General features: G+C 39.9%; 2 protein-coding genes across 4 annotated transcripts in view; one reads left to right on the top strand and one right to left on the bottom strand.

Moving 5' to 3' along the window:
• efr3bb (EFR3 homolog Bb (S. cerevisiae)) overlaps positions 1 to 5,982 on the bottom strand; it is a 36,489-nt gene extending 30,507 nt beyond the window's left edge. Inside the window, exons 1-3 of one of the 3 annotated variants that reach the window (XM_072685890.1) lie at positions 1,841 to 2,069; positions 1,496 to 1,538; positions 1,288 to 1,399 (exon numbers count right to left, since the gene is read on the bottom strand). In XM_072685890.1, the coding sequence (XP_072541991.1) occupies positions 1,288 to 1,378 (91 nt within the window). In that variant the 5' untranslated portion in view covers positions 1,379 to 1,399; positions 1,496 to 1,538; positions 1,841 to 2,069. Of the gene's footprint in view, positions 1 to 1,287; positions 1,400 to 1,495; positions 2,070 to 5,198; positions 5,321 to 5,841 lie in introns of those variants that run through there. The other 2 variants (XM_072685900.1, XM_072685880.1) reach the window with 2 other exon arrangements.
• A 6,102-nt stretch (positions 5,983 to 12,084) lies between these two features.
• Positions 12,085 to 24,512, top strand: LOC140534880 (adenylate cyclase type 8). Its single transcript, XM_072656452.1, has 18 exons — positions 12,085 to 12,975; positions 14,450 to 14,599; positions 14,710 to 14,840; positions 15,344 to 15,455; positions 15,572 to 15,699; positions 15,989 to 16,147; positions 16,571 to 16,802; positions 17,428 to 17,613; positions 17,972 to 18,072; positions 18,177 to 18,381; positions 19,582 to 19,683; positions 19,766 to 19,938; positions 20,043 to 20,124; positions 21,431 to 21,589; positions 22,057 to 22,203; positions 23,152 to 23,244; positions 23,805 to 23,922; positions 24,043 to 24,512. Exons 1-18 carry the CDS (start codon positions 12,085 to 12,087, stop codon positions 24,465 to 24,467), a joined length of 3,594 nt encoding a protein of 1,197 aa, XP_072512553.1. The 3' UTR covers positions 24,468 to 24,512.
• Positions 24,513 to 24,593: the final 81 nt, after the last annotated feature.

The following is a 24,593-nucleotide window of genomic DNA, read 5'->3' as shown; positions in this document are numbered from 1 at the left end:
GGCATGCCACACTTTTATAAACGGGTGTGGAAGACTCTACTCTGATGGTAAAGACAGAAGGTTATGTTCTTGAAACATGGGACGGCTGGCTGCAGCCCTCATGCAAGCTTTACCAAAGTTGCAGAGAGCAGCAAGAGCACTTCAGGTCTGGAGTGATAATGACCGAGAAACGCAGAAATACAAGAAAGAACACAAATTGCAGCATTTGTATGGGATGGTTAGAAGAAATCAATTCTATACTTTTCTAAAAACAGTTCTTTTCTGCGACGGTGATTAGTGGGGACGTCCCAATCCAATCCAGGCATATTTTAAAGGATCGGGTATCGGCTACTTTAATTGCAATTCAGTTCTGAATCTTTGTTTTAGTGTTTGGAGCACCATCTGGTGTCCTCAAGGCGTCATTAATGGAACATCCTCAGAAGGTAAATAAAAGAGTTGAGAGTCTGCGGTGTGGGACTAATTTACAGTGGAACATAAAAAAAAAAAACATAATATCTGAAACATTATAAAACTTTCAGGAGAACCACACATCTTTCTTTGTTTGTAAACCAGCATTAAAGAACCCAAAACTAATATAGGCCAATAAACCCAAATCACAGGACATTCACCCACAAATTCACATCAGTATACCAACAACAACAGACTACTATATCAGTCCAGTGTGTGTACCACTACACTCATCACTCACACTCTCTCTCTCTCTCTCTCACAAACACACACACACACACACACACAAAGTGATTAGACTGCAGTGTTTTAAAGGAGCTCGGAGCTGGATGGTCAGGGAGGGGAGTCAGACTGGATTGTAAGATAAACACCGCACTATAAAACTATTAAGAAAAGTCCCTACTAAACTAAATCAGTCAGTCCATAATGTCTCATTATAGAAACGAATACTACAATAATGAGATTTTAATTCAGTATTAATCAGCAGCTCATTTGATCTAAACTGTGTGGATATATTATTTACACAAACACAGAGATTGGACCGGAATCAGTATCGGCTGCTCGGGACAAGGCTAATTTAATTAAGATACTCACAACACACAGTAAGAACACTGTGATTGGTAACAAGACTTGTGTGCATATACCAGCCTCCTGCAAGATCTGTATTGCAAAAGTCAACTGATTAACAAATAATCTATAAGGGTTGCACAATAAATATATATTAATATTAGCCTCTGCAATGCTGCAATCACATAAGACTATACTATTGTTCAGAGCAGTTGGTGTCATGTGTATGGAGGGAGAACAATAGAGTCAAGGCAGAGACAGGACAGCTCTTACCACTGGCCTGGCGATGGTCCAGAAGGCTCCGGCAGTCGAGTGCCAGCCTGCGGGTGGCATGGGGCTCCGGAACAGGAGTAGGCACAGGCATACTGGCTTTCACACGCAAATTCTTCAAACACCAGCAACAACTTTCAGCTACTTTCTATACTTATTGCAAATAAACAGCAGGCTAAATTATATATATATATATTTTTTTTTTACAAACCTGAAAAATGTCTTGTAGACAGCAGATGCAGAAAGTAGCTAACCTAACGCAAGAGGATTTCTTCTGTTAGTCAGACTTACTGGAAAATTCCCAGAAACAACATAATGCAAGATGCTGTTCCAGCAGAACTCACATTCAACACCAAGAAAATAAACTAAAAGCAGGAAAAACACTTAACTGACCACATATCCAAACTATAAACAGAAATATTAGCTGATCCACAGTCCTGAATGCACAATGAGGAAAATCTACTTTGAGAAAATAAAATCCAAAAGCTGCACCAGGCTTTAAAAACTGCAACTTATCTAACCAGCAGATAAAACCTTCCAAAATGCAAGCTCCTACCACCAGTCATGAGCCACTCTTGAAAGCACCTAAGCACCCCTCCTAAAAGAAGAATCCAGTGTTATATTTCCTCTGAAAGCAGGTCAGTTCTCTCTCAGCTCTAAACCATCCAGAGTATCTATAAGCATTACTCAGCCCCTCTGCCATCCCCCTCACTCACTCACTCACACTTTCTCTCTCTCTCTCTGCTTAGGCAGACAATAAGAGAGGTGGGACAGTGGATGGCATTGTGTTAGTGAGATGTTTGTTAATGAGGTGACAGAGCGAGTGAGCGAGCAAGAGGGAGAGAGCAAGTGAAAGACAGGGGCCAACTTCAGGTTGGCCGTGGAGCACTGCTAAGACTTTTAAAGACTATCAAGAGTGAAATCTTGACGAATGATGGGATATTCTCCAAACGTCCCATAAAACAGCTAAACCCTCTTAAAAATAATGATGATGCCAGAAAGGGTTCTTTGTGCAATTCAACTTTTGCTTTCAAAATAAAACTTTAATAGAAAGATTATTTTAAATAAAGGTGCACCAATACAAGAGTGGGCTATTTAAACTTTCATTGTTTTCCAAACTTAAGAATAATTCATCGAAAGGTTTTTGTGGGACCCAAAGTGGTTCTTTTACGGCATCGTGCAAAGACTCTTTTTTTTTTTTTTTAAGTGTTGCTGCCTGCTGCTAGCATATTAGGGATGTCTGGTGAAGTGAATATACTGCGTTTTGGGTATATACAATATACATTAAATGGGACAGAATATGAAGTAATAGGGTACATGCAGATATGCTGAGAATTAGGGCTGCGCGATATTGGGAAAAACTGACTCTGCAATATATATGTTTCTGTGATATATATTGCAATACTTAAAAACCAAATTTTCACCACATTTCAACAGAAGTCAATGATCCAACATGTCATGATTTTAATAATGCACTCAGTGTATGCAAGATTGAATATAATAAATATAGGTGTATATAGTGCGTGTCTGGTAGATCATGGAGAAACAAAACAGCCTAAATGTATCTTACTGTATCAAGCAACTTTTTTTGTTGCCTTATGGGACACTATACGTCCTGCAATGTTACTTTTGCACATGCACACACTGCAACGACAATACTGAAACAATATACTATGCAGACCTACAATGAATAGCAGCTTTACAATACAACGAAAGTGCAAAACTGCTTAAACTTAAACACACAACGTAAACATCTTTCTTTGCACTTATTAGTAAAGGGCACCTTTAATCAATAAAACCCACATGATGCGAAAGCTCTCCACAGAACCATCCACCAAAAGTGGTTCACTCCAAAGAACCTTTTTGATGCCTTTATTTTAAACTCTGTTGTTAAGTAGACACATCTATGGCTATAACCTGCAGGATATAAATCCACTGTATCCTAATATACAGTGCTGCTTAAAATGTATACTATAAAAATTACTATTACTATACTATTTTGTATGGTTTGCTGGAATAACTTTAAAAATTAAACCATTATTTACTCTTTGTTGAAGCACAGCATTAATTCATTTTAAACATACAGTAATGTAATGCATAGTGGCACTGCTATCTCAATGCAAAGACAAGACAAAGTGCTGTGTGGAGGTGTGGTTATGCACTGTGGACAATATGCATTTTATTCATTATAAAATCAAATGTGCACTGTTTAAAAACCACACCAGCTCCAACCAACCCACTTCAGCACAGTTCTGTCATGTGATGCACTCCTCCTGCCTCCCAGCTCTCATTAGTAGTTAGTGCCACAACATGACATTGTTGTTAACTTACCTTATTCAAATCCAACTCTACCACCCAGAGAGAGTGAGGCCAATTATACCCTCTGGAATTCCTGGCCACGGATGGAAATGCTACACTTTTAAAGTCACACTCTGCAATTTCTGGACAAGTCATTTTACCAGTAGGCTGAAATTCAGAGGCTGCTACCTTTACATGTAAAAACCTGAAGATACAAGCATTATAGATGTGGTTACTTTGTTTACACTGTCTAAACAGTGCAGCCACCCCCACCCCCCCCCCCCAAAAAAATGAAGCTGCTTTGAGATCTTGCTGAATCTCCCAGCATTTTCCCCAGGACAGATCTAACAGAACACAGATGGCATATCAGTTACAATCAATATCAGGTCCGATTTCAGAGAAGAAAAAAATATTCATCCGATCCTTCAACAATCCTAAAATAGTAACAAACACACTGTGTAGCAAACGTTTGAGCAGCTTGATTGTATCACAGTATTTGAAGACATTTTTTATGATACATGATTTTCATCAAGATAGATGTGATCAGTAGTGATGGATTTTTAAAAACTACCATCCAAACACTCTCCCATATTTAGTACAGTCATTTGTATTGAAATGTGCTGCACTTTATCCAGTTAAAACACACTAATTACACTGTTTGTAATGAAACATGCAGCTGATCAGTGTTATTTAAGCACTGATTGTATCTTCTATATGCTTAAAATAGCATTTTGTGTATCACGATAAGAAAATGTATCACAATACGATAAGTTAGTCATACTGTCCAGCTCTACTTTAAACCATCTTAAGGACAGCTCAGCACTTAACACTTAATGTTTTCATATATGTACCAGACCAGCAAAACTGATACAAAAATGTGTGCGCTGGGTTTCAAACCCAGTTCTCTCATTTTCATTTTCTGGGAGGTTAAAGTCGCCACACTATAAATGCATGTTGATAAGTAGCTGTAATCTTTTATTATTCCCATGTTTCAATGATGACACAATACAGATCTCTGACACACAGCCAGTAAGGAATCATAGTCCAGAAGTGCAGAGGAGAAACACTCTTTTGTTTGCTCTTGATTGGTAAAGCGAGTGAAATCACCATTGCAAGGTCCAAAGAGATCTCTGAAGCGGTAGATGCATAAGTCATGAGTCTGAAAAGGATTTAAAAAGATCAACTAATCAACTAAAAATCCACTGTCCAAAAATATTTTATAGGTGAAGAGCATTTAAAACCATCAAACATGGCCAGGTCAAAGCAAGAGCAGACAGCAAGAGGTCTCCAATAATCCTAAAATGTCTTGAGTACCGCAACTATTGTCAGAAAAAGACTGCAGAAGTGTGATTTTTCATGAGAGCTGTTTCTTCAGCTTTATGTGTTGTAGTTAGATAACCTCCATCTCTAAATATTGTCAAAAATGAAGATCATGTGTTTAAATGCATTAAAAATTATTACATTTATAAAAGAAGGGTTTTCATAGGGTGTCCTATTTTTCATGACTGTATTTCATGACTGACAGAGTAAAAAGTTTCTGTCAACAGTTGGTGCCATGCTGGTAGTTAGACAGGGCAGAAGCTGGAGACTTGGTGGCACACTTGAACTAAACTTACCTGACATTTTGACCCGAGTACCGGCTGTGCTTCAACTCCAGCTCAGGGCGCTGACCACCCTTCGGTCTTCCTCTCAGGTTCACTCCCAGCAGACAAACACCAGGCCGGCAAGGTAAACAGGCCTACGATTAAAAAAAAAATCCAACCATCCAAATTAGCCCCGTATGATCTTTCTTTAACTCTTTCACTTCTTGGTTTCATCCATCGCAGCTAACATTCATCACCCAGCAAGCCCGCTGTCTCCTGCTCGGCTCACGGTACCGTTAGTTACAAGGCTAGCCTAGCTGCGCTAGTTAGCTAGCTAGCTAGTTAGCCAAACAAGGCGGCCAGCGGTTTCCCCGCGGCTCAACGTCAACATGCTGCGTTACTTAGGTAGCTAGCTAGCTTTAACTGAAGATGTCATCAAATTATTCAGATAACGCATATTTTCCACAACTCTGGCAAGTTATATCCAATAACCTCCTAATATCCTTGTTCGGTGCCGTTCAGTGTTGTTCATTAATCCAGCTTCTTGTAACTAGCTAGCCTAAATAGCTCGGTCTCTAGCTAGTTTACCCCGCAGTGCCGTTAGCTACTGTCTACAACACTCCCGATTTGTCTGGCTCATTTATCAGAATATCAGCACATATGAACACTTCCTCACCCTTTAGGTCCCACACCAGGTCCCAAACCATGACACACAAACACCTCTCACAGTTTCCAGTGAGCTAACGTGGACATGGTCTCCAGTCTGAAGCTGGTTGGCCACCAATTCTTCAGCTGAGACCCCCTCACTGTTGTTTACACACACTAGCTCCTAGTGAAATGCCTGTGCTGAGGATTTCCAGCTATGCGAGATTCTGTACATGATATCTGAATTATGTTTTAATGGTAAAGCATCATACTAATAAACTGAAACTTAATTTAAAGAACATTTTCTTACAGTCAGTCTCAGACAAGTGCAATAACCCATTTGCAAACAAGTCCATTAACAGTCATAAAAGAAAATACAGTTAAAATAGAAATGATAAAGCTATTGTTCGACAGCAATAAAAGAAAATCACAATATGTATAATGATATTTAGTTTTTTTTCTGTGGTTTGCATAATTTACATAAATATATTTGAACTATGTAACTATAACTATTAAAAAATAAATATATATGTATATGCTAAAAGTACTGGCACAACCCACAGAGCACTCAGACAGGCCTATTGGGAAGATAGCTTAGAACATTAATATATCATCATGTTACCCTCCTGTGTAATATGCTGTATAATAGATAATATTCATTTAGGACTGTCTGACACTAGTCTATAATATTTGTGTAGCGCAGTGTAGTAAACTGTAGTGCCTGTCCGAATTTACTATAGGATGCTTACAGAATCCCTGTAGTATTATTATAGATCTTTTTTCATATGATTTCATAATAGTTCATGTTTACATGCACTTTATGTCCAACCGCTTGTAGGAGGATTAGAACGTCAGTAAACACAGACACTACAATGCAGTACACTTTAAGATTACACAATAAATGAAGCACAGGACAACAGGTATGTAAACAATAGGCAATCAATCATAGAGCATTCTGACATGTGGTACACTTGCTTGTATAAATCCACATTAACATCTTTTCATTGTGCAGATAATGTGCTAAACACCACAGCTGCAGTCACCAAATCAACATAGTATCTAATATAAAAAGTGCCAGCCTGTCAGTATCCCAGTATTCCACATGATGGCAGTATAGTGTGTCTCTTAGATGCTCTTTAAGTCAACCTGAAATCAGATAACTGTCAGATAACAAAATTACATTTGCCACATCTAAAACCAATGATTATGATGCCATGCACCAGACAGATAGACCCACATACACACGTGGACAAAATTGTTGGTACCCCTTGGTTAATGAAAGAAAAACCCACAATGGTCACAGAAATACAAAAGTCAGATTCAAAGTATTTATTATTATTTCTTATTACTTTTATTACTTTGAATTATTTATTATTACTTTTGTCAGATTCAAGTTATTTCTGTGACCATTGTGGGTTTTTCTTTTATTAACTGAGGGGTACCAACAATTTTGTCTATGTGTGTACATTGGAGACAGACCATTCTTTTCTGCAATGGCTACTGAATAGGGGGCAGCTTCCCTTCAACTCTGAAGGTGGATTTGGCCACCTGAGTTACCAACCTAACCCTGAACAGAAGCACTCCATTCTTGAAAGAGTTTTCTGTGAAGAATTTCTTCACTTAGTTTAACACAGAAATTGAACTAAATCTGCCACCAAGACTGCCAGAGTGGTGCCGATCTTAAAGAAGACAGACAACACCAGACAGCTCAGACTCTGTTTACAATCAACTGTCTCTCTTTTTTGTATAGTGAATGTACAGTGTGGCACATGTGTAGACAATCCAGGTGAAGTGGGTGATTTTGGACAACAACTTGCACTTTCTAAACGCTCAGATCCTAACATTAAACAGACCTTGGACCAAGCAAATGTTTGTTTGACCTACCTTCACTCTTGGAAGAGTACCAGCGTACTAATGTGCTGTTAAGGGCTGTGGTCAGGCTCAGTAAGGATGTTAAGGAGCATGCTAGCCAGGCTCCTTATTTAATTTAACTCAATTAACTCCTGTATCTAAGATAATTATTGTTCTAAATGTGTGTCATTAGCATGCCAAGCAGATCAGGTGCTTGAGAGGCCTTTGACCTCTCCCCTCAAATGGCTTCAACAATTAACCTTCCTAGTAAAGCCAAACCTCATGAGCCAGGAGTGTGTAAACTCAGCATTAGGGATCAGCAGATCAACACTAAAGTACCAATACTTCTGATCCAAACTAGTTTTCTTTAAGCAGCATTCTGAACATAAATCATCAGATTAAACTCAGGTTTCAAGCCTAGTCACATGAGAAGAATTGAATAATGGCAGGTCAATTATTTTCTTAACAGTCACTTTACTTTGCTTTAGTTCACTGAACATCCATGTAAATGCTTATATATATATTATTTTATATATTTTAAAAAGATTGTATTAAAAATTGTACTATGTACTGTGTGAGTGAACTATGTTTTGAAATGTATTGTATTGATGTAGTGAAAACAAACAGAGGTATTTTCTTCTAGGATTTCCTGATACCTGACTGCATGTCCTCCACATGCCATAGAGGAAGCAAAGCAGCCTTAGAGAATCATCTTACCTGTGTCAACCCAGCCAACATGCTCATGTGGGGCTCACATGGGTGGAATGTGGACTAGGTGGGTTCCAGGTGGGCATGGGCTCTGAGTGGGTTTGTACATGCATTTTTACTGGGCTTTCCAAATGGGCCCTATTAATCTCACGTGTCCCATGTAGGCCCCATATGTAGTGTACAATCATGTTCAAATCCTCCTGGTCCTATCACTGACCCTAGTGGGCATGGAACCCGAGGACAAAGCGTTGTGGTTTGCACATGGGCATGTTCGCTGGGGTGCTATTTAAATTGTTCTCCTTTGATTGGTTTATTGCAAACAGCTGACATTTTGCTAATAAACATGATGTGCATTGGGGTTGAATAATTTGGATTGCAACTGTATGATCAGCTATAGCAGCCACAGGTCCACTATGGAATTTAAACACTGGGCCAAATGCAGCCAATCATGTGAAAGGTTTGTACAGCATTTCTATTTGGGTCAAATGTGGTTTTGTTTGACACCCAGATTCTGACTTTATGTGTCATCTGCATCATATGTGAGGCACAGGAAAGTAGTAAGTGTGGGCCAGACATGGGAAGTGTGGGAAGTCCATGCTTAGTACTTTATACAGAGCTAAAAGTAACTCAGCTCAGCTACAAAAAGCTTTCTTCTGGAACTGTTGCTTGTCTTGGAGATTTTTCAATAAGGCCAGACTATTTATACAGATGGGGCTAGGCCAGCATCTGAATTAGCAGTGTGTTGTACCGTTATCATGGAACCTGGCTGGGCATTTGGACTAGAATTAGCCTCGCATTAGATCGTGAGGGAATTGATGATCATGTGTGTGAGAATTAGCTGAGAGCTTGGAATCTCATTAGTGGCAAACTAACGTTGCTAATGCCTGTGAGATCCTGCTCGATCAGGGGTGTCAAAGACCATAACAGGGGCAGCACAGCACCACAGAGCTTATTGGTTTGCTTGATTTTACTCACAAACCACACTGTCATTACTATGGGCTGTTTATTACTCTGTATTTCTGTCAGAACACATCAGCAGGGAGTGTTTCCTCTTGATGGGAACTGTGGGGAAGGGAGATGAAAGTGATATTATTAGTTCATGCTGTTTTCCCCTGCCTGCTAGTGCATGGCGACGTCATCAAACATCTGAAGACGCTGTAGAGAAGGCAAAGTCATTACATTTTGATGGAAATGCAGAATTGTTTTCTTTTTTATTGTCATAATCTGATGAATTGTGATTAATATGATCAGGCACATGCACTTACAGGATGAGCAAGGTTGGCATTCAGGGAAAACTGTGTGTTGCTGTTGGCTTTGTGCTATTCAAATTAATGTTCACATCAGACATCAGTGAAATTGGTGAATTGGTGGTATAAGGAGTCCCAAAACATCATTATCTTGTCCTCTGCAACTTTGCAGCAGAATCTAGGAGCTATAACCAACTGCAATGTAGTCTCAGCCAAACTGGGCAGTCTAACCTAAAAGTTTGCACTGATTAAAATAAAAATGGAAGTCTTTTGTTCAAATGAAAGCACTGTGGCCTTCATTTTCTAGTGTGACCACCAGTTCACAAGTCTATGGCATCATAGCAAATCCAGTCCCAAGAGCTTTATCCAGCTTATGGTCAATACAACTTGAGCCTGCTGACTGGTCCAGCTTAATTCTTCTAGTCGGAAAATCCTTCACCCCACCCCTCCATTTAGTCTCTCTTATAAACAGAGAATCAGATTTATTGGGCAATTATTTTTAGTTTGAAATTTATTTTTATTTTATTTTTTGAACTAGAATATATTATGCAAGAAAACTGTCACTGCATTCCAACTGTTCCTAACTTCGTAGAAATCACTGATGCATGTGTAGAAATGAATGTATTAGAGTCAGATTATTTACACAATTTCTAAAGCAAATTCATATTAAGGTCATTGGAATGGTTGAATGGTGCCAAGGACAGTTCTGCGTACTGTGTCCCCAGTATGACCCTCAGCCCATTAGATCTCTTCTCTATGTGGAGTTCTTAAAGCCATCTCATCATGTTTACACTAGTCTGTATCGGGTGACGTCAGCAACAGATGCTCTGAGGAGAGGGAGCATCGCTGCTGAGTAAGTAATCCTATTTGAGTCTGTCAACTTGGCTTCTGTCTTCTCCACTCTCTAGCGACCTGTTAGTCGCTCCTCAGCTGACTGAGTCGGAAAATCATTTTCTCTCTGATCTCGAACAATATCAGTGTGTTTTTGTTCCAGTAAATAGTTCCTCAACATGATGAGGTGAAATTTTAGTCCATGTGCATATTGCAGCAGGAACCCAATGTAGATTTTAGTACAGCATGTAGAAGGCAGAATAGCAAGGCCAAGAATTACTCATGGAAATACACACCTGGAGTTGTGACAGATCGGTTCAAGGCAGTATAATAAGTGCAGACATGATGGTGAGTAGGTTTCAGTATCATTTTCTTAGCATTTCAGTTTTTGTAGCAGTGTATCGTGGAGTTGCAGTGACACAAATGAAAGCAACGGATCCATGAGACCACTGCGATATGTATGTAACAGATGTAACAGACATACGCTCTGCTCTGTAGCTAATAGAGTGTGTGTGTGTGTGTGTGTGTGTATATATATATATATATATATATATATATATATATATATATATATATATATATATAATCTCGTATGCAACACTTTTTGTAGCTTTCAGTTCTTGTAGTCTCTTCTTTGCTGAAGGTCTCTAGTTATAAGATATTCTTGGGTTGTCAAGCATGCCCAGCCCATGTAATGGCTATTCACAAATGTTCTGTGATATTTAGTCAGGAAACAGTCAGGGCTGTTCCAAAAGCTTTAGTTTGTGTCAATTCGGGTATTATTTTGTGAAGACAGACAGTTTCGGAATTTGCTAATCAAGGTCTGAGACCTCATCAATAAATGTGATAATGGATAAAAATGTGTGATTTGGCCAATAGTTTTGCATAAGACTGTATATATAATGCTGTATCTGTTTGATCAGTGTATCAGTAAGTCTGTGCTGTTCGTTATAGCTGTTTGGATAAGGTCCATGCTTTCATACGTTTGATCACAGGCCTTATGCTTGTGCAGTGCTATGAACAGGGTGTTTACTGTGTATTTGTTACTAAAGTCTTGTATGATGTTCAGTCTGAGACCAGGTGAACACTGCAGAACGGCCATGGGACAGCAGCTTTGTGCCAGAAGTTGTTTTTAGCCGCTACCTGTGTTAATGAGCTCAGTTCTAAATCTGGCAGCTTGGCTCACAGCACCTAATGACATCACAGGTGGCTCTGTGCTCTCCTCAGAGGGGTTCACAACCTCTGCCTTGTTTTTAATGAGACTGTGGCAGCCATGTGATTAGATAATTCATATGGGTGGAAGTGTGCTTAAACATGATCAGGGTCATAATCACTTTATCTTCCTTTTTGCAACTGTAACTGTAATAGTCAATAGTTGTAGACAGCAAGAACAATAAATAAAAAAAAGATCATGAAAATAATGAAAATCATCAAATCATGAAAATAATATTAGAAGAGGCTTCAATACATACCTGAGAATAATGGACTCTAGTTTTGTAATATTTCACTGTCATACTGCTTTACTGCAGAATCATTTCATTGTTCTCACCTGTCTTTTCCAGGTGTGTCTCTCTCTCTTGATTGAGAAAGAGACAGGTTCCTTGGAGTCATTGTGATGGTGGGACCTGAATGTTGCCATGGTAACTTTTATAGAGCCACCAGACCTCCAGAGGATGCAGGTCCCATCCCATCTGCCCATACCCCTGTCCCCGGGGCTGCGACGCAAAAAGCTGATGTGGCAGAATGCTGTCAAGCACATCATCAGCCAACGGCAGCTGAAGAAGCAATATGGCATGGAACCTGCCCGTAAGATTTATGTCACAGACGCCTACATTGAAGAGATCAACCGGCAGATCCGGAACAAGGCGTCCCGCGGCATCACCAAACGACGTTCCTCCGTTGCCCGTGTTCATCCATCCTTTTTTGGTGAGCGCAGCAGCTTCTCCAGCACACAGACTGGGATCTCTGCCGACTACGCCAGTGACGCTGACTTTTTTGTGCGTTGGGGCCGCACCATTCATGGAGTTTACATGCCAACATTGAGACACACCTTCAAGTCCCGGGATCTGGAAAAGCTCTTCCATCGCCACTCCTCACACACCAGACGCACCTCACTAGTGGTCACCAATATTTTAGATGCTGCTGCCAAGCTTCACCTGCTGGTCCTGTACTTGCTATTGGTGCCAGACGGCTCAGACATGTTCCGCGGATGCCTCACTGGTGTCTTCTTGGCCTTTGCTGTAATGCTTTGTGTTCTGGTGCTCACTTGCAAACGTTCGCATTCCCCAGAGTGGTTGCATTATGCTGGCATGGCCAGCTGGCTGTCGCAAACCGCCCAGGTACTGGGTGGACTCGGGTATGGGCTGGAGAATGACCCTTCCTGGTATGTTTTGTTCACCCTGTTTGCCACGTACACTCTTCTCCCTTTACCGCTGCTGTGGGCCATGGGAGCCGGCTCACTCACCTCCACACTGCACCTCATCGTGGAGACAGCGCAGCATTTTAATGAAGTGGGGCTGCTGAGAAAGGTGATAGAGCATATGACGATAGATGGTGATAGATGGTGCCATGTCAAACGTGGGTTAGATGGATATAAAGCCCAAAGCATTGAGCTGTGGAGCAGTGTAACTGTGTTTTCTGGAATGATGGTGCTCCATCCAATACTTTTTGGATGAGTTGCGGATGAGGTGGGGTGGTGATCATCCCACATCCTGACCATGCTAAAGCTCTTGTTGCTGAATGCAATCAAATTCTCACAGAAATGTTCCATAATCTGGTAGTAAGCCATTATTGGACAGTAGAGGCAGTTATTCCAAAAAAGCAGTAGAAACCCTTTTCAATACACTTGATTTCAGAAGAAATGAATGAGCAGGTGCACCTATACTTATGTCCATTTAGTGTATATGATGTTAAAAGTTGAATGTTTCTGATTATACTTTAACATATATACATTACCACTGTATATAGCTTTATATAAATCATGTACGTTTAGCAATATTGTTAAGATGAGAATTTCAATTCTGCTCCTGGAGGGCCAGGGTCCAGCATAGGATTTCACATCAAATTCAACTCCGCAGTTAATTCTTAGGTGTAGGCATCTAAAAGCAGGGACATTACCAAACAGTGCTACACACTGAGCCTCCAGTACGAGAATTGATGCCTCCTGTTGTAAGTGGCAACTGTTGGGTCAGGGGTTTTCAAAATGTCAAAATAAGTCCCCAGAGACTGTCAGGCAATCTACATTTCTATTCTCTTCCAGACCAAACACTAGAGCCGTTTCATTACTAAATGCTGTTGTGTTGTGAACAATTCTTCAAATGTGGCAGGGAAATGCGTCCTTTGATTTCTGAGATATTAAAGATATAATCTTTAGAGACTGCCAGTCACATAATGCTTCATATGCAATGCAAAATATCTGAAAGACAGCTGTGCCCTGTGAAATGCTGCAGCAGCAGCATTTATAGTTAAAAGTAGTGATATGTACATTTGAATTTAATGCTTCAATTTTGAATTGAATTTCAGCATCAGTAAGCCATGACATGTTAGCATAGCCTGCTCAGGCCATTTTGAAGATGTGACCAAACACTGCAGAGGAGCCTTTATATACCAGTCTTAGCAAAGACTCCCCTACCTCAACTACATCCTTCACTTCGAGCACTTCTAAGAGCTGTAGAACTGCTGATTATGTGGCTCAAGTGTGTTAGATAATGGAAGACAATTAAAATGTTGGCTAGCTGTGAGTTCTCAAGGACTCTCTGTAGCTCATGTGTCCAAAATTAGCGCTCTCCTCCAAGAACACTCTGCAGGTCTTTGATGTTGAAAACGACATCTTGAAAAGATGCAAGGGCCAGTTTTGTCTGTTGCAGAAGATACCCACACCTTTAGCCATGAGTTAGATAGCAGGTGGAAATTGTCAGCAACTTGCACTGGGGGAGGGGGAGAGTAAAAAAAAAACTTTAATCTGCATGATTGGCTCTTAGATTCCAGTTGTCCTCTCCTCAGATTCTTGCAAAGGCCTTGCTGTACATGAGTATGAACACGGCAGGTCTTTTTACACATTACCTGACTGACCGGGCTCAGAGACAGGCCTTCCTTGAGACACGCCGCTGCATCCAGGGCCGGATGAAGCTGGAGACAGAGAACCAGAGACAGGCAAGGAAGTACACATGAGTGTGGAGTAGATCTTGTGCTTTGTGATTGTACAGAGAGAAAAAAATAAGATATTAAGTTCCTAATAAATGAACGATTGTCCTCTACAATAGGAGCGTTTGGTGTTGTCTATACTGCCTCGCTTTGTTGCCTTGGAGATGATTGCTGATATGACTGCAATGGATAATGAGCTGCTGCCTCAGCAGTTCCACAAGATCTACATACATCATTACACGGATGTCAGGTAGCCAACCAGTTCCCCTCTCTCTGCCTACAGTGTACCATAAGATCTTATTCCTGGACTCTATAACCACACTGGTCTTAATCAAAGCTGCCACTGTCCCTTCATTCTAAGAATACTGTTTGAGCTGCACATTGTAAATTGTATTATTTCTACGAAAGCTGTACATGAAAAAAATGGGAGAAACAATTACAAATAAATTAATCCTCTATAAGAAAAAAAATGAAATGTCAACATTTCCTGCACATTTATTCCATTACTTTTGTACACATCACATTGAATCTTTTTTAGTGTTTTTTTAAGCTACTAAATGGTAATTTTGCCAAAAAATGTGTAGACATGTGTCTCTTTAGAGGATGTGAATTTATTTATTTTCACTTCAAAAACAAATCAAGAGCACATGTAATTTGACCAAGGTGCCCAAACTTTTGCAGAAGCCTGGATACTATTGCATGTCTTTATCCTTTCTTGATTTTGTACTTCTCTGCCTCTTCTCTGTCTTCCAGCATCCTCTTTGCTGATATAAAGGGATTCACTCTGTTGTCCATGACCATGTCTGCCCAGGAGCTAGTGCGCACGCTCAACGAGCTGTTCTGCCGCTTTGACCGTCTGGCTGAGGTCAGACAACTTGTTTTAAACAAATGAGGAGCCACCATAGCTGCCTTACATTTTCAAACATCTACCTGAGCAAATATTGGAGTTCCGGTAATATGTGTGTGTGCTTGTGTGTGCAGGAACACCACTGCTTGAGGATAAAAATCCTGGGGGACTGTTACTACTGTGTGTCTGGAGTGCCAGAGCCCCAGAGAGCTCATGCTCGCTGCTGTGTGGAGATGGGTCTGGCAATGATTGGCACCATACGGTACATAACTGGATCACTCTCTGCTTTATCACCTACCTAAGATATTCTTGCTGGTTTGGGTAACTTGTGCATTATAGGATGTGGTAAGGATTAGACTACTACACTCTGTTTCCCTCAAATTAAGACTGCTTGGAACTGCTTTGTATCCCTTTCACCCAAAAACGTCTAACACTCAAAGTTACTTGAAGTGAGTGAATGCACTGAATGTTAAAGCATGTCAGCATTCCAACTGAAGTGGACTTAGATTTGATCCAAAATCAAGGTTTTCTCTTCTGTTAATGGCTCTTAGGTATGTGAGGAAGCAGCTGAACCATGATATGGACATGCGAATTGGGATCCACTCAGGCTCTGTTCTTTGTGGGGTTCTGGGCCTGCAGAAGTGGCAGTTTGACGTGTGGTCCTGGGACGTGGGCATTGCCAACATGTTAGAAGCAGGGGGCATCCCTGGGTGAGTCTAAGGAAAATTTAATATGGAATTATTATGGAACTACAGGGTTCAGAGCAGGGACAAAGTGAAAAATTACAGATAGACAGGCCAAAGAATGAATAGGTCAAACATAGATCAGCTAGTGAACTGCATAAGATCCTCATCAGTACTTATCCGAAGGTAAAAATAGAGTCTAGCTCAAAATGAAGAAGAAGTAACCAGCTTAACAAATCCCAAGTGGAACAACAAAGACTTAAGCTACACTATATACAGAAAAAGGCTGAGACTCAGATTCACTGGGGTTAATTCCGGAGTAATGAGGTCAAGTAAATAAGGAGAGCTGTTGAAATGTTTGTTTCTCATTTGTTTTCAATCAAAGTATTGTAAACATACACCATCTAAATATACAGCATGCACTTACATGATGGACTGATCTATTGTCAGCCGTATCCACATCTCACGGGCCACTCTGGACTGCCTGGAAGGGAACTACCAAACTGAGGACGCCCGTGGTTATGAACGCAATGAGTTTCTGCGGAAACACAACATTGACACTTTCTTCATCTGCCAAAAGGAGGAGGAGCAAGATGCAGCAGAGGCGGAGACCCCAAAGATACACACAGATCATACCTGGAACACGAAAATTCCCTTTGGCAACGTGGTAGATATGAACTCTGTAAGGATATCTGAAATCTATCGCTGTTTCAAGATGTATAGTCCAAAGATGCTTTTAAAATGAACATTAATTTTCACAAAATAAGATTTCAAAAAATATTAGTATGTTAGCATGTGGAATTCCATTAATAAATCAAAATATTGTTTTAGTATTTGAATATGTATTTAAAAAAATAGATCTGGGAATCTGGACTCATCTTATCAGAAGGAAAGTGGGCTTATTTTATGGTAAATTACTGTAATTTTAGTGATTTATTTTCTTTGAGAACAGCATACAGGCACTAAAAAGGTTTTATGGGATAACTTATTTTCTCTTCCAAACTAATATACACAGTATAAATTAAAGCTTTATTAATATATATATATATATATATATATATATATATATATATATATATATATATATATATAATTTTTTTATTATTATTATTATTCTTTTTTAAACATAAACAAACACACAAATTTAGAATATCTCAATAATATTCTGGACACTGATATAGGCTGACTAGCAAGGTGATCCACACATTGCTGTGCTAAAGAGCTTAAGACATCAAAGCACAAAACAGTCCCTAATTTAGATCTGAATCAGCAATTACACTGATGATGATGATATTTAACTCTCGCAGATTTTGGCTTCATTCACTAATGGCTCCTTACTGCAGCTGCCCAATTCAAGAAACCGGCGCTCCAGCTCCAAGGAGATTAATAAACGAATTGAGCATGCCATCGACCTGCGCAGCAGTGAGCGCATGAGGCAGGAGCACATCACTGCAGCCACACTGGTGTTCAAAGATACACACATTGAGGAGAAGGTATGGGGGAGTCATCTCTCCGCTTCACAGTAAGCATAATGGCACTGTTGTAACAAAACATCTGAGAAATAGAAAAGGCTTCAATAGAAATAAAAAAAAACCTAATTGTTGTCCATTTCTACTGCTGTATTCATTCAGGAAAGGTGAACATATTGTAAAAGCAGCTGTCCTTTGTATTGTGTATGAAAAGAAGTGAAAATCAAGAATCATGCCAGTTTAACATTACCATGACAATCAGAAGAATAGCAATGGACAAATCCTTAAAGAAACACTAAGATTCAAGTACAAGTGCTTGTGGCTCATTTTCTCTCATAAATAACCTATTATATTCTATCCTCTATTTCTTGCTCTTCCACAGTTCTCACAAATAAGGGATGAAACCTTTAAGACCAACCTGGTGTGCTCCTTCATCATGTTCCTCTTCCTCATGGCAGTCCAGGCCCTCATCCCAGCACCCAGGTAAACAGACCATATTTTCATTTTCCAGTCAAAACCATCTGTTTCATTTTTTATTTGCCTTTACATTTTCCTCCTTCTCCATACTGGGCCACGGTCTGTTTTAGAAGATTATATGCCAGTATGGTCCAGTTTGGTCTGGTGATGCTGAGCTACATGCTGTTGCTGGTGATGACGCTGGCTGAGGAGTTTAAGCGCTCTCCTGCTGCCCTGCAGCAACTCTGCTGCTGGATCCATGAAAACAACAGCATGCGCAGTCTGCTCACCATCACTGCTATTGCCATCAACTTTGGCATGGCTTCTGCTGACATGGTAAGACCCAGTACCACCAACCAGGAGATCTAGGGTCTCTGATATTCATCCCTGTCTTTTCCTTTATTTCTTGTGTCTTTAATTCTCTTTTCTTTTAAAAAATATGCCCCCCCACACACACACATCATGTTCAAACATTTTCCAAGTGTTAAGACTGTAATGAATGAGAAAATTGATCAAATGAATGAGAGAATTGTCCACAAGTTGTCACGCTCTGGTCATCCACATGAGAAAACCCATCAAACCTGACTGAGAATTGGTTGTGTAAACCTTTACACTCCATACCTAGAAGACCTAACAACATTTGCTGTCACTATACCAGTGTTTCTTAACCCTGGTCCTGGAGGCACCCTGCCCTGCACATTTTAGTGGATTCCCTGCTTAAACACGGGCACCAGAGCTTGTTAATGAGCTGATTAGTTGACTCAGGTGTGTTGGAAGCAGGAAAAGCTCTAGGCGGCAGGGTACCTCCAGGTCCGGGGCTGAGAAACTGCATTATACAGTACAACAAAATGACCTCTTTGCATTCCCTAGCTTAGAAAGCAGGGGTCATAGCACAGGGTCAGCCGAGCTATGACACCACTGGAACAAAGAGGGGCAAGGAGCTTGCTTAAGGCCCAAAATTGACCTTGTAAACTGTTTACATTCAAACCATCATCCAAAAAAAGAGATACGCAATATAATACTTACCTCAATACTATTATATATCTATATATCTATATCATATCTACACTAAGATTTAAGGAATTTACTTCATTTATTTATTTAGTTATTAATTACCAGCGTTGTTTTGATCATTGATGATGACGCTGGGTTCACAGTTCAAACTGCAATGTTTTGAACACATTTCTAATGATGTTGGTGTTGGTTGTTGGTAAATTGTGCTGTACAAACTGCATTAAATTGTAATAATTGATAGCATTTCAATTGTCCACAGTGCCAGGATGCGCCATGTTTTGTTTTGTTATATTTTGCGTTGCAAAATCACATTGTAATGATGCACTGTAACACTATTTATACCTTTTATGACATTATAACTTTAGCTTGTCCAGTAATGAATCAGTTAGATTTCTGACTTATATTCATAGAGTTTTTCAGTACTACTTTTGAGCCCTGTCTTCCTACACTAGATTACAGTATTTAGACAATGTGATGTTGTGATGTCTAAGCAGTTGTTTTACATATATTGTGATATCTTAGGTTTGGTGTAACTTCATGGACGCAGAAGGAAGTGAGATCAGTAATAAGAACGGTGTGGATCTACCCAGCCAAGAGCCCCTAACTATCTGCACCCATCCAGAGGTGAGGCTCAATTCATGAGAAGCTACAATATGGAGGAATTAAAGTATTTGTTCTTTTAACTTCTTTCTCCGACATCCCTTAGTTTTTTGTTCTGAGTGGAGTAGTGTCTATGGTTTCCTGTGCCGTGTTTCTGAGACTGAGCTCACTGCTGAAGCTGACTGTTCTGTTACTGGTGGTTATTGTCTATACGTACTTCATTGAAGTGGCCTTCCATGCACTTTACATCAGTCAACAAGAACAGGAACAAGTGTCCAGGTAGGTTTCTATGCAAAACCCACTAAATAGAATACCCTACAAAGTGTTACATTTGCTCAGTCAGCTCAATACTGTAACACATGCTTTGTGTGTGTCATTACCAGATCGCATTACTTAAGGAGAAAGGGTGTCTCCATTCTTTTAATGATCATGTTTGTCATAGCAGTTTTCTACAATGGCCGACAGGTATGTTTCTGAGGATGTGTTCATTCAAATCTTAAATTTTCTTTTCATGTTCTTTACATTGATTAACAAAATAAATGTGAATTATATAAAAATGTGTGTGTGTAATATTGTAATCTGTTTAATGAAGGTTAACTGTTTTATCAATTTAAAAGCAGTAGTTTGTCAAATAAAAATCATTTTAGCCCAAATGTAAAGAAACAACCAGGGCATTTTTGGTGTCCAAAGTCTGCTTCTTAAATAACTTGGAGCTCTTAATTTTAATAAAAATTTGATCCACCAGTTATCAACTATATGTCTAAGTAGTCCCACAGTAATCTTGATTAGACTTGCGTATGTGGTTTCAGGATCAGAATCAGAAATACTTTTATTAATCTCAGGAGGGAAATTGCAGTTTTTACAGTTGCAACTGTTAGTGTATGAATAAAATCTATAAACACCCTAAACAATGTATAAATAAACATTCTATAAAATAAAATTTAAAACGTAAACATATGTACATGTATATGAATTATATGAAGTAAGATTTCTGCCACTATATGTCTATTAAAATGTGGCAGATTGATAATTTCCCTGCTCCAAACACACCTACTAACATGGTAATTAGATTCACTATACAGAGATGTACAAGCAAGGAAATCCCTGCTGTAAGACATTCAATTTTTTCTTGACATATGATTGACACGTCATGATTGAATCACAAGAAACATCATGAATGATTCTGAGTAAATGTCCAGGTCTTGTTTTATTAATTTATTGAAAATACTCATTTTGATCTGTTTGGATCAAACATCATAGCAAACAAAAACATACTCATTGCATACATGCAGTATGTGTGGTGCACTACAACTGCCTGCATATTTGGATGCTTTTTTCCCCCTTTATTTTTACTGCTAATTCTGATACCACATTTGTGTTTGTTTATCTAATATTTCAGTTTTCCAGTTCCATTTCTGCTTATTTTATTAGAATCCATGGCTCTGATTAGATTTTTGCTTCATTTTGGCACTGAACAGACACTGAGCATTAGTCATTAAAATGCAATGGTCAGTGACAATTTGTCTGTGGTAAAAGTGGTAAAATATAATAGTGCTTAATAAGTGCTTTTAATATAAATTATTATCATAACTTTTACCGTTACCACAAAGTATTCCGTTTTAGCAATACGCCCCCCCCCGTGTCAGACACCAAACATGTTTTGGCCAACTGACTTAAAGTGAGAACTGTAAGTTTTTATTTTTAGTGTTCTTTTAAAATGTAATACAGTTTCTTACCTACCCCAACCCCATTCTGTCTGATGCTGGTTTAGTGGGAGGCCACTGCAAGGCTGGACTTCCTGTGGCGTCTGCAGGCTCAGCAGGAAGTGGAGGACATGCGGGAGCTGAGGGAGCACAATGAGTGTCTGCTGCACAACATCCTGCCTGCACATGTCGCCCGCCACTTTCTGGACAGGAACAAGAATGATGATGTAGGTGGTGCGCACAGTTACAAAACTTTATTTATCAGTGGCCATTTACAGTGATGAAGACGATTCAGACAAAATGGACCCTCACCGTCCACCATATTTGCAATGCTTCCCTGTTTCTACACTCCATAGACTTATAGGTCCACAGTATACAATAGGTGCATTTAGGTCTATGTGTCTGTTTTCGTGCATTAATTAATTTATCATTGGCCAGTTTCTCACCAAATACCAGACATTATTTGGATGTTGATGCATTTCCAGCATAGCAGTGTGGTAGTGGCAGAAACTGACCAGTGAGGAAAGTTTAGATGACGGCCAACAGATACTCTGAAGCAACTTTGTATGGTCTCTGTACAACTGAACAAAATAAGGTGTTTCTAATGACATGTTGGTACTTACGTAGAGCAGTATTCCTAGGCTAATGCCCATCACTTCTGAAAAGTTTGTCATACTCGCATCTCTTTGCACAGGAATTGTATGCCCAGTCATATGATGAAGTGGGGGTTATGTTTGCCACCATAGCTGGATTCAATGACTACTATGAGCAGAAGGAAATTAAACATGAAGGGGTGGAAAGTCTCAGGCTCCTTAACGACATCATTGCAGACTTTGATGAGGTGAGTTCAGCAGATGTACACACTACAGATTTTTACCTAATTATTATTACGGGCGACATGATACACAGATTACTCAATATTATGTAATATTATGTACAAAATAATTTGAATAAAAGTTTTAAAAAAAGTGTTCCATTTACCCCTACAGGAAAAAAAGTATGCAGAATTATTTGCAGATCTTTTCCTATAGGTATAAATGGGGTGCAAAATGTCACAATGACAGACTAGTAACACCCAATCAACCTCATGGGGCAATAGCAACCATTTGCCGACACCTGAGGCATCATAGCAACCATGTGGGATATCATAGCAACTGCCTAGCAACCATCAAGCAACGCCATATGGAATACCAGAGCAACAACCTAGGATCTACTCAGCAACCTCATAACAGCCACTTGGGATACCTTAGCAACCACTTAGCAACATCATAGCAACCTCCTGGGATTTCATAGTATTTGCTCTAGCAACTACCTAGGATAACTTGTCATTACCAACCACCTGTCATCACCATGACAACCACATGACATCATATCAATCACCTACCAACCACTTAGCAACATTATAGCAACCAGCTAGCAACACCATGGAAAGTACCTAGGATACCATGAGCAACCACATAGCAACTGCCTGAAAGTGGGAACCACTTAAGCTGCGCAACCATTATGTGTTTCTGTGAGGACGCTGAAATGCAGTGGAGGGAAAGTAAAAGTCTTAAAATACTTGAAAACAATTTAGATAATAAAAAAAATTACCTACTGTAATACAATCATTTATACCATGTTTTGTACTTTATTACTGTCCACCATGTTTCTTATCTAACACTCCATTAAGGTTCTCACAACTCACTCTGGTAGAGGAAGTGGTGAGATTTGTATTTGCATGATTTACTCTGTCTTTCTGTCCCTCTGCCGATTTTCGCTTGATCATACGGGCCCTTTTCTGAGGCAGCTGTTGGAGGAGACATACTTTATGGATATTGAGAAGATCAAAACTATTGGAAGCTGCTATATGGCAGCATCTGGCTTATCACCCGATAAACAGGTTGGTCACATTAATAACTGCCTTCAGTACACTCTAACTGATTAACATGATTTCCTGCTGAAACTCTGTAAGACATCTCCGGCAAATGGAAAATGGTCTGTTTACTTGATTGGTTAGAATTACAATTAGGAGCATTTAGAGTAAACTGGACATTTTATAAACATGCTTGGATTAAATCTCACTTCACTTCTTAATGTCTAACAAGTCAGTCACAGCTTCATTGTCCTTCTTTGGTCAATTAATAATACAAAGTAAATAAATGTATATTTGCATGAACATTTCCTGAAAATAGCCAGTACTCAATCCTTCAAAATATTCCTGGATCTGCCATAATCCCGAGTCACTGCATTAGGAAATCCATAAATTCGATTAAACAGACAATTCACACACATTCAATATGTTAGAACACCAGATTACCTGGGGTATATGTGCGGTCCTGCTAATGGAACTTCGTGTTAGTAGACACTGCAACACACTTATTTTTGGACATTCATATTAGTCAGGCATTTACAATTTTGTGGCTTTAAATGATGTACATGTTCACAAACTGAACCTTCCAGACTCGTGGTGGGAGAAACTGGCATCACCTGAGTGAACTGGTGCTTTTCGCAATGGCAATGCAGGAAACTCTGAGAAGAATCAACAAGCACACCTCCAACAACTTCCAGCTTCGTGTCGGTAAGGCCTCAGACACAAAGAATTCACTGAAACACATATGAGCTACACAGTACTGTTCTGAACAGTCTTTCACGTCAGCTTTTCTTTAGCAGCCACCAAACATTCTTTTTCATCCGATAGGTATCGCACATGGTCCTGTAGTTGCAGGTGTCATTGGTGCTGCCAAGCCTCAGTACGATATCTGGGGGATGACAGTGAACCTGGCGAGCCGCATGGACAGCACAGGCATCAGCGGTAGGATTCAGGTACCCGAGCCCACCCAGAAAATCTTGGCAGACTGGGGTTTTGTGCTGGAGCTTCGCGGAGAGATCTTCATAAAGGGTGTGAGCGAGCGGCAGGGGCGTTTACCGACCTACTTCATCAGCAATAACAGGGGCCAAAGGACCAGAAATGGGCCTGCTGGAGGCGGAGGAACGGCCGGCCACAGTGGGGGCAGGAACACGCTGGCTTCCGTGGTGTTCAATCTTCTCCGGGCCATTCAAAAGGAGAAGCAAAGGGGGACCACTGGAAGATTCACCCTGCCCACTAACAGTGTGCAGTCTTAATCTAAGACTTTAAGCCTTGGCACACGTGACCTCTGACATGGACTGTCCAATGTGGACATGTTGCCTTCACTCCTAAAGGGAATTTTCAACATCATTTCTTATCATTTCATACGTACTTCTGTAACC

Source organism: Salminus brasiliensis, chromosome 1, assembly GCF_030463535.1.
Source record: "Salminus brasiliensis chromosome 1, fSalBra1.hap2, whole genome shotgun sequence".
NCBI lineage: Eukaryota > Metazoa > Chordata > Actinopteri > Characiformes > Bryconidae > Salminus > Salminus brasiliensis.
The sequence above is the reverse complement of the archived record's forward strand: the minus strand, read 5'-3'. Positions and strand labels throughout refer to the sequence as shown.

Coding starts and splice junctions, on each gene's coding strand:
- LOC140534880 (XM_072656452.1), top strand. CDS start 12,085: ATGGTAACTTTTATAGAGCCACCAGACCTCCAGAGGATGCAGGTCCCA. Junction 16,803..17,427: donor ACGTGGTAGATATGAACTCT/GTAAGGATATCT, acceptor TAACTCTCGCAG/ATTTTGGCTTCATTCACTAA. Junction 18,073..18,176: donor GCCCTCATCCCAGCACCCAG/GTAAACAGACCA, acceptor GGTCTGTTTTAG/AAGATTATATGCCAGTATGG.